Source organism: Amphiura filiformis, chromosome 12 (genome assembly GCF_039555335.1).
Source record: "Amphiura filiformis chromosome 12, Afil_fr2py, whole genome shotgun sequence".
Classification (NCBI taxonomy): domain Eukaryota; kingdom Metazoa; phylum Echinodermata; class Ophiuroidea; order Amphilepidida; family Amphiuridae; genus Amphiura; species Amphiura filiformis.
Genome location: NC_092639.1, coordinates 43904666 through 43918334, shown reverse-complemented (window position 1 = coordinate 43918334; position 13669 = coordinate 43904666). Strand labels below are relative to the sequence as shown.

Here is a 13669-nt window from a genome sequence, read left to right as displayed (position 1 = left end):
AATAAGTGGAGTATGGGGCATTGTGCTACCCTTCTCTCAAATAATAATAATCATTATTAGAAATACACTTGGATTTGGAATCAGGTACATTCAAAGAAAAAGCGCAACCAATATGTATTTACTTCATAATTTAGTCTTTATAATTTTCATTTAAATACGAAGTTAATATATATGATTTTACGTTGGCAATTTTCTCCAGACCATCCATCAGCACATCGTCCATTGCTACACACTCCGGTATCGGCTGCACAAGATACGTCAGGTTCACAATGGCATTGGGACCTACAGCTGGCACCATACATGCCAGTTAGACAATCTGAAAGAAATTCGAGAAAAAAAAATCAAGGCATAACTGGTTTAAAGATCTAAATCCGCCTTTTGTGATTTGATGGAAACAAGAAGGTCAATTTATAATCTTTCCTTAAAAAGAATAAGCGACGAACCACAAGGTTTTCTGTATTCTGGTTTTTTTTCTGTATGTAGTTCAAATCTCTGCTAATGTAAATGTCTAAACGATATGGCTCTACAGTACATAGCAACATTTTTTTTATGTACATGAAAACCCTAATATTAACACTAGACAAGATTGTATCTTCAAAATGTTGAAATGGTTATGATACCGGACATTTTAAATCATCTTTTTCGTACAGTGGCTTTAAATTTGGAATATTGCCGAGTAATGAAGTAAGAGGTTCAACAAATGTGCAGACTTTCAAGCAAATATCAAGTCTTTAAAATTTTGAGCATGTACTTGTAAAATAATGTGTTCTTATTTACTTTGAAATATTGTACGTATTTTTGTATTTAATACAGTGGCGTAGTCAGCACTTTTTCAAAGGGGGGCCAAGACAAATTTTAAGGGAGTTAAACATTGATGAAAATGGTCAAAATTTGACTTAAAAATACGAAAAAAGGCCTAAAAATCTTAAATATCGAGAAGACCACCATCCCACGTGGGGCTTTACATTGAGGCAGCTGCCCCTTTGCCACCCTGGCTACGTCACTGATCTAATACAGAAAGAACTGTATCGGGAACTGAATTTTTTGGTATTTTAAGGCATAAACCAAGCATAACTAAGGAGTATATCAGCTATATCACATACCTTTTTAATTTTGACAATTTTCGGCCCGTTTTTGAAATAAAAGAATTTTACGAAACTACCTCATTTTCAATTCGTTCCACAGAGTCAAATATCTATCAATGACAATAGCCGCCTCATGCTCTGATGATGCGCAGTGATAAATGATTATCATTGATTGATATTTGAATCAGTGGAAAGGTTTGAAAATGAGGGAGTTTCGTAAAATTCTTATATTTTAAGAACGGTGTGGTCAATTGTCAAAATTCAAAAAGGATATGATAGCTGATTTTGTTATTTAACCACGCCAGTTATGAACTGGTGTTCCCAATAGGGTGGTGTTGTTTCGGTTTGTAGTGAAAAATGACTTATTTGTAAGAAGTAAACAACTTTAGTCTGTTTCAATACCATAAAATGTGCATTCATTTTAAAGCCTGGAAAGTTCTCCTTTATTTGGTACCAACATTAATATTCTGTGATTTTAAATAAAGAAGTTGCGAGTAATTATGTAAACGAAGATGCAGGGTGGTGCAATTGGGATACGGAATTGGGATACGGTTTGCATGTAAAGTCTATGGAAAAAAATGTGCACCCAGTTCATCAAGGCTTATCTATATTAGAACAATGAATAAAACCTTTAAATAATATACTGTTGTAAAGCTAATCAGTTGTACTCTGCTTTTATACTAAATTCAATTGGTGTGTGTTTTTGTTAACGAAGTACTGTAATGAATGAATGAATGAATGAATGAATGAATGAATGAATGAATGAATGAATGAATGAATGAATGAATGAATGAATGAATGAATTAATTAATTACCCCATAGACCAACAGTATAAGTTCCTGGGACACGGATCGCGCACCATCTTATATTGAAACACTCATAATGTACAAACTATAGACCCTATCACAGCAAAATTATACATTTTTTTGAAGGAAAAAGTCTATTCTTTCCACAAATGGTATCTATTTTCCAGTAGGGGCATGTCTTAAGCAATCCAAGCAGTATTCCTGGATTTTCCACTCATTTTGACTGAAAATTTCGTAATATGTCATTCCGTGTATCATAACAGTACATCAACTAGGGGCAACTTTTTCAAAGTATACATATTTAGGTTGGCCATTGCCTCTACTTTGCACTGAAAAGTTGTTTTTTTGATATGTGCTATGGTTTAGATGTTACATATAAAAAGCGGTGCTACTTGTTTTACATCATTTTCATGCATACAAGAGACTTAAGACTTGCCCCTACTGACATTTAAATGCCATATTTGGAAAGACTGGACATTTTCCTTTCAGAAAATATATACTTTTACTATGATAGGGTCTATAGTTCGTATATTATGAGTGTTTCAATGCAAAATGATGCGCGATCCTTGAAATTTACTGACGAAACGCAAAGGAACACTGCCGTTAAAATATACAAACAGTTAAGTTTACGACGATACATTTTTTCAGGGACAACCTGTAACTATATATACTATTAAAATTGCATGTTGATAATTGCTGCTTTTGAAAACTTTGTAAATGTGTAGCAGGGTCCCACGTTAGACCAGCTATTTGCTTGAATTGGGCTACACTGGATAATTAAATAAATAAATTTGGTTTGTCATTTGTACCGGTATTAGAATTTCTCAGTCGTAGAGTGTTTTTGCGAAAACCTTACCTTGATCACAATCAATCCCATAATAACCTGCGGCACATGAACACCCGTATGGATTAGACAAACAGAACAATTTTCCTCTACAAGCATCTGGATTTGCGCTAGAACATCTTAACTGTCCGTCTTGGCCCCATTTGTTACGTCCTAAAACTAGCAAAAAATTTAAAAAACATTTGATTTCATAAAACTTCAACCATTTCACCGGCGTAACATATTTTGAAGGGTTGAATTTCCAGGCGAAATCACGTTTCATATTCGACACAAAGGAGCACAAGGCGGCTGGAACAAAGACCAATATCTGATCTGAAATTGAAATTTAGTGGTCTCCGAGTCTTATATCTACTTCAATACAGGGTGCCCAGCAAACACAAAACGTTTTCGACATCATTCGCAAAAGGTTATAAAAGGTTGTCAGAAAACGTTTAAATGTCGGGTTATATAAAGGGTATATTAAGAGTATAAAACGTTTTCATAACCTTAAAAAACATTTTTTGATAATCTAGTGCTCAGCAAACAAAAATGTTTTACAGAAAACGTTTAAATGTCGGGTTATATAAAGGGTATAAGACGTTTTAATAACATTCCAAAAACATTCTTGAAAACTTGATACAAAACATTCTAAACAAAATGTTATTTTGGGGTTGAAAAAAAAAGTTTGCCCAAAATATTTTCAATAACGTTTTAAAAACGTTTTCATGACCTTTATATAACCCGACATTTAAATGTTATTAAAAGGTTTTGAAAAACACATTTTAAGAACATTTCTGTGTTTGCTGGGTTCAAACATTTTAACATAATGTTATTTAAGTATTGACACAATATTTGGCAAAAATGTTTGCAAAAATAGTTTACAATAACTTTTTTTGAAAACATTTAAAAATATTGTTGTAGTGTGTTTTTATACAAAACGTTTTAAAACGTTATCATGACCTTTATATAACCCGACATTTTAATGTTATTAAAACGTTTTTACCTAAACCAAAAGCCAAAATATAACTTATTTAAAACGTTTTAAAACGTTTTTGTGTTTGCTAGGTGTATCAAAAAAGTATACAGTTTAAAAAGTACGAGGTCAAAATATGTTAGGTGATAGCTGAATCAACATCATGTCCTTCCACACTTACTGGCATGTGACCATTAATAAGGACTCAGTGGCTATTATTGTGAGCCGTGTAAAAAGGCAGTTGAGCTAAGTCAATTAAAATAACATGAAAATTACAGTTTTACCACTTTCTTTACAGTAATTGACAGAACGCCTTGTAGAAATGTTTGAAAATCGTGTGATTGCTTTGAAACACTGAGTAGAGTGACCTAAGATTTACACTTCTGAATCTGAAATCAAAGGTTTTCTCCTGAGACACACAAATGCACAAGTTGACATCATTGTTAAGAATAGCTGATATCTGCGTACAAAGGAATGGTGGTTATGCCCTGGTCGCCATGTGGAAGATAAGAATGTCAATTACTGTAAAGAAAGTGGTTCAACCTATGATTTTTATGTTGCTTTGAATTTACTTGACTTCGCGCAACTCTAACCAAAAAGTCAAATCGCAATCCCAATCTGTACGTATGAACCGCGCGTTGCTTTGTTATAATGATTTCTTACAAACAAAAAAGGATCCTATTAATAGTAAGACTTTCTTTCGTATTTTCATCATCCTTGACTGTCTTTAATATATATTTTTAACGGCCAATTTGTGTGCATTTTCAACGTTCTTTCCACGTTCATTTTGTACGTGACAAATCTTCAAAACTGGCTAAATACGCGACTTCGCTTCGATACAGGAGAGTGCTTTTGAATAGATGGATGGCCGTACGATCATGGTGTTTGGAAATCGCAATTTCTCTAAGTCCTTTACAAGTACAAATAACAACAACAAATCACTACATTATAGAGCACACTATTTAAAGGCGGCAAGCGGCGCCTTTACCTGTTTCCTCACTCTTTATTAGCATCTTTTGCCGGTGTAGCGCGTGTAAATAAGAAAGTGGGGGGAGTGATTGTTTAATCAAATCAAGTCATAAAATATCAGCAACTCATTTGCTGAAAAAGCCGCGAAGAATACCGTGTATATATTTTCTTATACCTGTTTCACAGTGTACACCAATGAATCCTGGTGCGCAGACGCATTTTCCAGACTGTCCATCACAAAGTCCTCCATTATAACAATAAGGGCATGAAGATTGACAATTAGGCCCCCATTTATTAGGGTCACATGCTGGAAAAAACAATAAAAGACATATATTTTGTTTCTTGATCACAACTGCACTTTGTTTAATTCATTTTCACTCTCTCTTTCACTCTGTTGTTGTTATTTTTTATATAAATGTAATTTTCTATTTTAATTGATGTTTACTTCGATTTCAAAATTGTGAAAATACAGTCATTACGTAACAACAAAATATTTGTCAGCATTTTTGTTGCTTATCTAGCAAGCAAGAATTATGAAAACAGTATGGTACAAATTTACATTTATTGTTTTAACTTACCTCGAACAAGTAGTTGAAAAATAGCATCTTCGGGCATATTCAGTGCACTCATACACACCTGCATCATTAACGGTAACATTGGAGATTGTCACACTTGTCAAGTCAGCCCAATTTGGATTCCTTCCGCCAGAGTACCGCACGTTATTATGAAACCATACGAGAGAGGTCTTGGTTGTATTCATTGTGAACGTCACTGATTCACCAATACTAACTGATTGTGAATTGTGCTGAGGAGTGACATCACCTAAAACATAAAAAGACTTTTATGGCTTTCTAAATAAACTCGAGCGTTCAACGAGACCCAGGAGCACAGGTATTCAATAGGTTTGATCTAAACGTTGCAAAATTTTGTGTAATTTCGCCCTCTCAGTTACTTATTCCATGGAGCTTCTAAACAAATGGAGGAAGGACCTCACACATCTGTTTAAACTCGCAGGAAAACCTCATTGGAACCAAATGTCCTTGAGTGTAAAAAAAAATACGTTTAGCAAACGGAGAAACACTTCATTGATAACCCATCCAATACCAATTGATATATGTTGTTCCATCATCTCGTAAACTTTCAAACAATATCCAAAACTGGGATCTAAAGTTAAATAGTCATATGAAGCCCCGTGTAGGGTTTCCATTCATTTATCACTTTCTCGAAGCCTGTGCATCCAACTGTATCAACGTACCATTCATGTTTGAATAGAGTTGCTATGATCACCATGAGTATTTTACCACTCACTGACTATCTCACTCACTCACTCACTCACTCACTCACTCACTCACTCACTCACTCACTCACTCACTCACTCACTCACTCACTCACTCACTCACTCACTCACTCACTCACTCACTCACTCACTCACTCACTCACTCACTCACTCACTCACTCACTCCCTCACCCCCCCACTCACTCACTCACTCACTAACTCACTCGCTCACTCAATCAATCACTGAGTCACTCAATCACTGTACAATGTAATAGCTATTTGGCTTACTATCTTGTCTCATAACTATGGTGGTAATCCTTTCTGTTTCGCCATCTTTATCAGCTTGACAATAAAATGCACCTATTCTCATCATACCACCCGACGCAGGCATATGCAACAAGCGTGCCGAAAAGTGAACATGGTCACTTTCCCATGATCCAAAAGGTAATCCACTTCCAGTGCTTGTATCAGATGTTCTTCCAAATGACACCAAAGCATCTGTGTCATTGCTACTCTTGTATCCTCCGATGTACAGGTCATCGTCACCATTGATATCTATTCGTGGATGGTTACTGAGGCAGGTAACATCCAAAATACCAGTAGTCTCTGAAAAGGAAGTTCAAATTAAGTCATGATAATTCATTCCTTAGTGAAATATTTTGTTATTACCTGCAAAAATCACATCATGTTATGAAATCCTTTACAGTATGGTTTGTGTGACGGAATTCAAAAATGAATTGGAAATTAAAATCAAAATTAATAATACCTTTAATTATTTGCATAGTTACTACTACAAATGCGAGCAGAGCCGCCATGTTACCAGTATTGAAGCACAGTAATATAATGGCGAATAAATGATGCTGTCGAACTTCCGTGTATTTCTATATCATTTAGCGTGCAGATTTTGACCTTTCTTTCGGTAAAATCACTCATGTGACGAATTGCAGTGGGATAGCAGGAGCTGCATTTTTCCGGTTGTAGCCATTTAACTGGAAATTTAAATGTTGCAAATATTACAGATTGTTTCTACAAAATCAATATAATAGAATCTCTATACAGTTAAATGTTGCACTTCCAGCGATCAATGGTTGTTAGACGTAAGTATTGTGGCATCTCAAGGCGATGTTGTGGAGAACAATATTTACTGCAGCTATAACACAACGATGTAAACCGTATAGACCTAAGTATTTAACAAAGTGTGAAAAACAGTGAAATGTTAGTTGGTTTGAGCCAGTCCTGAACACCACGCCCATTATTTTTGGTAATGGTCTGTTTTGAACCATTTATATTACACATACATTGAACAAATCAAATTGCTTGCACCGAAATACTAAGTAGGTAAATATAATAGTTCAAAAAGAAATTTAATGACAAACTTTAAATTCATAATTAGAAACACATCTCAGGAGCCAGCATTATCAAAGCAATACAATAGTTAATTCATTTGTAAATTTTGCTAGTTATGAACAATTCCAACTAATTACGAAGGTGATTTACTCACGTTTTAGTGACGTTTCACCACTAAACTAGTGGGTTCATCCAACTGGCAACTGGTCGTCCCTTTAGTATCCGACTTATTGAGCATCAAAAAGAGGTGGAGAAATTTGAATCCAGACCATTTACGGGTGCAAATCGCAAATCACAGACATTCACAGATCTGCCATCACAAATCACGTGGTCTCTACAAATCACTCCATCAATTGAGAGGACTCTAAATTCATTAATCGTGAAGATGAAGACTACCAGGTTTCTTAAAGAAGCCTTTTGGATCCGCAGAAAAGACACGACACTCTAAACAAGGACGAGGGGACTACATACTCAAAATCATCTTTGACCAACAGTCCGATGTGATGAGTTGTCAGTCTAATGAAACCACTAGTGAAACGTCACTAAAACGTGAGTAAATCGCCTTAGTTTTATTAGTTGTAATTGTTCATTATGATCATTGTTAAATGAGTAATGAATAATGCTAATTGCAAAGCGTTGAATTTATAAATGACGGTTGACGGTATCATGTGCTAAGATATTTCAACACCATGAAATATATATCTTACACAGTTATGTATAAACAGACATTTGAAGAATCAAGTAACCATTTGGTACTTCTCATTGTGGGTAGGTGACACGAACTATAGTGGTTTAATAACGGGATCTGACTTCTAGAAAAACTGATGTTTTAGATATCACCTGCTTCAATTCATTCAAATATATGTATAGCAGGCTTTTGGAAATTATTTGTAAGACCGGCGGAATGGCAGGAGCCACAATTTTCCAGATTTAGTATACGGTATTTAACTAAAAAAAGACCACAGTTTACTTCTCAATAATTAATACATTGATCTTTATTGGAAATTAGTCAAGAAAGCAAATAATTTATATCTCCATAGGTTTTGTGGTTCTTGAGTTACATGGTTCTTGATTTAATGCCAATAATATATCAACATGGAAGTTTTGGGTGTTTTCCATCTCCAGAGAAAAATCATACACATGAGCGGATGTGGCATCCTATATTTTAAGCCTTGGCATCTCCATCATTGAACGCATACCATTCCTTTTGTGTGTCAGGCAGTTATAACAAGTAAATCATAGATCTTCAAAATAACTAACCACGTACACTTCAAATCTTCACTACCTCAGGGGAAAGCATTATTAACACACCTCCCAAGAAATCAACATTTCCCTGAAGTTGATAATTGCCTTACTTTCATATATAGATAAATTCGGCACAATAAGAAGCTGACCTGCACTTTTATTAAACTAGCGAAATAATATTTCTGAGTCAATATTATACTTCAGCCACTAGCGATTTGTATCAAAATATTTGACCAATGCGCTTATTATGTGTATCTCAGTTTTTCAGTTCACAATATGCTAATCAGGGTCAGAGGTTACGGGGGTTAGGGCTAGACTTAGATTATTAATACACAGATTGGAATTGTCCATGCCTGTGCTCTCTATAGCGTACTCGAATTCAGCTGACGCCGGTACAGCGTTCAGACCCCGGCGACATCACGCGAAATTTCTTTTGCGTACGCTCGCGCTATTTGCGCTATTTTGAGTTTGCTCAAGCGGTACCTGACTTAGCGTCGATCCCCTGAGGCAACATGCCATGTTTCCGCGGTATGGGGCTAGAGTTAGGGTTAGGGTAAGGGTTAGGGTTAGTAACCCTTGACCCTAATTAGCACATTGTGATGGTTCGTCTTAAATGAGATATTTACTGAAAAGCTTGCCCATGGTGTAGTAATCAATCGCTCGTTGCTAGCGAATGGGCTATAAACTCTCCTGGAAATAGTTTATTAGTAATAAGGTTACCATACTGTTTTGGAGGATACCGACAGATGTAAGATAGATGGCCCTAGGAACAAATGAGAACCTTACAAGATTGCATGTGCATTTTATTAAAAATTGGTTGCATTATTCCAGACCATCCGTATATCCGTATATAACACGAGACTGAAAAACGTGCCACCATGTATTTATATAAAACTAATGATAACCTAAAATAGCATTCTCATAAATGTGGTGTGATCAAGCAAAATCATCATGAAGTCGGATATATTCAATTGTCAGTTTTCTACATGATTGTATAAGGCGTTCGCAAGGCCATATCTTGCATAAAACCCCATAGAAATTGAAAATTTAGATCCAAAGATATGAACAGTTGAAGTGTTTCAAAAACAAAAGACAGCAAAAGAAATTATTTACTATGTTTGGCTCATCTATACCGTATTTTAAAAAAAACGGGTTAAAAAGTATTTTTAAATTTTTTTCGAAATGTCATTGTAAACTATTTTTGCAAACATTTGTGGCCAAATATTTTGTCAACACTTAAATAACATTATTTTAAGATATTTGCACCCAGCAAACACAGAAATGTTCTTGATAGGTTTTTTTACAAAACGTTTTAATAACATTTAAATGTCGCGTTATATAAAGGTCGTGAAAACATTTTAAAAACGTTATTGTAAATATTTTGGGCAAACATTTTTTGCAAAATATTTTTTCAACTCAAAAATAACATTCTGTTTAGAATGATTTGTACCAAGTTTTCAAAAATGTTTTTGGAATCTTATTAAAACGTTTTTATACCCTTTATATAACCCGACATTTACATGTTTTCTGTAAAACATTTGTGTTTGCTGTGCAGTAAATTGCCAACAAATGTTATTTAATGTTATGAAAACGTTTTATACCATTAATGTACCCTTTATATAACCCGACATTTAAACGTTTTCTGACAACCTTTTATAACCTTTTGCGAATGATGTCGAAACAGTTTTGTGTTTGCTGGGTCCGTGCTTTGATTTGTACAATTAGCACCGATCTTCGATTTTATCTTAGGGCCATCGAATTTACACAATATAACGAAGTAAAACCAGAACCAAATGAATTGCAAAGTAAGTTAATAATAAGTTTCAATGGTTATAATAAAGAGTGGTTTACACATAAACACATTTAAATCGTGAATAGTCACATAAGGGTAAAATGGTGATCATAATTTGTTGTTAATCATCCAGTTATAACTCACTGTGGAGTATCGTATAGTTGTAAACCTGATATCTTGCAGCTATTAATAGCATCTATAGTGATGTATGAAATAGACTTCCTCTGTGACCCACATATCTCATTTATATTCTGTGATACAAATACAGAGGACGATACCACACAATCCCATCATGCAATGCAATTTAGATAAACAGGAGCATGGTGTTGCATCGGTCGAAGATTTCGACTCACAATCGCGAGGTAGCTCAAGGTCGTAGGTTCGAAGCCCCGCGGCATCATCGTGTAAATAAGAAATTTTGCCGTAATCGGTGATTTAGGGCTGTGTTGCGCATCATGCAGTTATTGTTAACTACATGTATGTACACAACACAGGGGCACTCACAATAGGCAATATTGATCCCTACTGGTAGTGCTGTGTTGTAGATATAGGAGATGAACTAGTTAGCGTCATATAGTATAGAAAAGTATAAAAGCTATGGTTTTAGTACTTGCTCTATGTTTCAATTACTTATTCTTTTCAAAATATCTGAATATTCAATCCGGTACAAGCTTTAATAACGGAGCTCCGTCCGTACATGTCAATAGCGACATTATCGATCGGATTAGTCGACCGTAGCGGACAATTCGATCGCTCATTGGATTAATATTATCACGTGGTAATAAATTTGCATTGGACAATAGATTACTACGAGCATATAATGGTTTAGTACGGCATATATCGGTTTAATCTTCACTAAGCGGGTTTATAGCTGGAAAGGTCACGGTGAATTTGCCATGGACATAACTGCACTATGGTCTGCTTTATAATTGCATTCTCTATAAAATTTTAGACATTTTGGCAAATATTCACTAAATCTACAATATTTTATCAAGATATTTTGAAAAAGGGCAAATAATCATTTTCAGAAATATAATTCACGTGGTTTTTTTTTACCAACGCTAGAATAATTAGCCAACGTTGCTATACCTTCATTATGTGTGTTGGATGGGTATCAGATCTATTACAGGGTGTCCCAGAAAGAATTACCGGGCGATTGAATTTGAACGTAAGTCTAGAAATATACTGCTTCAATAAAGTATCCTTACATTTGGAAAAATAATTACAATTTCCAAACTGAACGTTATTGGGGTAAATTTGTTTTTTTTTAAATCCTGCACGTTATGACACCATATTGAATCCAATGTGACTTCAAGAAGCAAAGTTACAAGCATTTGATTAGATGAAGGTCCCGTTTTAAAAGTGACAAGCTGGCCTATTCAAAACTCCACAGACTAGACATATGGTTTAGAGTGGTGAATGACTAATTTATTCGTTTGGCTTTAATTTAAAACAAAAGAAACAAAAAGAAAACTGAAACAAAAGAACTGACAAATAAAATGAAAGTACAGAGAAGTAAAAACTGAAATAAAACTGCTTTAAATAACGCTTCATTGAAGAAATTGTGTTGTCGCTTTGTTGCGCTTGTTGGAATTTTTTTTGCGCCTTGTATAGGCCAGTTTGTCACTTTTAAAACTTGACCTTCGTCTATTCAATTGCTTATAACTTTACTTCTTGATGTCACATTGGATTCAATGTGGTGTCATAATGTTTACCCCAATATGGTTCACTTTTGAAACTGTGATTATTTATCCAAGTGTAAGGATACTTTATTGGCGCAGTATAGATATTAGAATCCAAAAATCTAAACATCAGCGTGTAGCCCATCTTATTCTGCATCTTATACACCAAATTTACTGGAATCAGTTGACTGATTGCGAAGAAATGAGCGATTACATAACGCATGCGTCAATTCACTTCATTCCAAGTTTGAAAGAAAGATCGTTCAACACAATGCGCACTTTTTAAACAATCTGTTTCTTGTAAAACATTTAATTAGGTTTTGTTCAAATTTGAAAACCTGCACGATATTGAAAATGAATGCTTGCGTGTCAGATGATGCTCGGTACTTGTAAATATCTTTTTCATTCATGTAGATATAAATATAAATGTTGCGCAAAGAATTATTTCATCAAGAATTCCAGCTGGCTTAAAATTTCTCACACATTATTGTTTTTGGAATATTTCCAAGAAATTGTAGAGCAAAGTTTAAATCTTTTAAAACTTCAACATTAATGTTGCACGTTATCAAAACTCACACGTAAAGCTGTAAGCACTTGAACATTGTCATTCTTGGCTGAAATGTTCTTTGAAAGTTAAAATATAACATATTTATGCAACTGAAAGAATTAAAGTTGGAAAGCTTCCAATTGCGTATGTGATGCACAATAGAATAGGCTATGCGCTACATGTTTAATATTTTGATTCTGATGTCTATTTCTCGACTTACGTTCAATTTTATTAACTCGGGGCATTTTTTCGGGGATTTTCTAGGACACCCTGTATATCGTGAAAGATAGAAATTGCAGATGAAATTGCAGAAAGTCTCACAAATTTGGACGATTTTAGACAGTTACATAATACTCTAGGGGCATTAACAGCACATCATTGAATGTCCTATGTATAGTAACTTTGCTCAAAAGACAATGCATATTTATGCTGGTAACGAGAATCAGGAATACTGTAGTTAAGATCAGATATTCGGCATGATGATCGCATGTTTATTTCTTTGGGGAAATCAAGGGCATTTGGAAGTAAGTACTTTAAAAGTCACCACTTCATGTGTGTTTGAGAATAGAGTAGTATTCTGAGCCATTTGTATTTGATAGGTATTAAATTATATGTAGATGAAAAGACATTGAAGAACAATGTTTTCGTTCGCCGTTACGCTTATCCAATTTTCTAGATTTTCTTGCATGCCTTTGGTGAAACTCCCACAATGTGCTCTTGAGAATGTGGATGGTATTTATATATTCTTTTGTAAATCTTCTGGCATTCTTACCTTTGGGAATACATCGGTGATATGTGAGGATTTCATGTAATACAAAATAATATCGAGGAAGGCAAATTAACAAGAACATTACTTTCATTCTCTGAGGTCCCTTAAACTCCCATGCTGAATTCAAAGAACGTGTTTTTCGTGTTTTAAATTTCTCTTTCTTGCAGTTAGCTTATGTTTAAATGCAGAGCTCTGTTTTTAGAATTGTTAATTTCGTAGGGCTTCATTGCGAAAAACAAACAAGGCAAGATCATACGCTGTTAAGCACACATACCGAACCAGGAACAACAATAAAACAAATGTTGTTTTGTTATTAACGTTGTTAATAATTTGTACTCTGACATCAAACGTTCTA

The 13669-nt window shown here is 34.7% G+C and overlaps 1 protein-coding gene across 1 annotated transcript; it reads right to left on the bottom strand.

Moving 5' to 3' along the window:
- Window positions 1–146: 146 nt before the first annotated feature.
- Window positions 147–5298, bottom strand: LOC140166825 (tyrosine-protein kinase receptor Tie-1-like). Its single transcript, XM_072190314.1, has 4 exons — window positions 5235–5298; window positions 4832–4963; window positions 2748–2894; window positions 147–316 (listed from the first exon to the last, which is right to left on the bottom strand). Exons 1-4 carry the CDS (start codon window positions 5296–5298, stop codon window positions 147–149), a joined length of 513 nt encoding a protein of 170 aa, XP_072046415.1.
- Window positions 5299–13669: the final 8371 nt, after the last annotated feature.

Bases quoted from the DNA above. Each gene is read 5' to 3' on its own strand.
- LOC140166825 (XM_072190314.1), bottom strand. From the start codon at position 5,298: ATGCAGGTGTGTATGAGTGCACTGAATATGCCCGAAGATGCTATTTTT. The intron at 4,964-5,234 runs GTAAGTTAAAAC...TGTTTTTTCCAG, and splicing joins TTTTCAACTACTTGTTCGAG to CATGTGACCCTAATAAATGG. The intron at 317-2,747 runs GTAAGGTTTTCG...AATTTCTTTCAG, and splicing joins TGGGATTGATTGTGATCAAG to ATTGTCTAACTGGCATGTAT.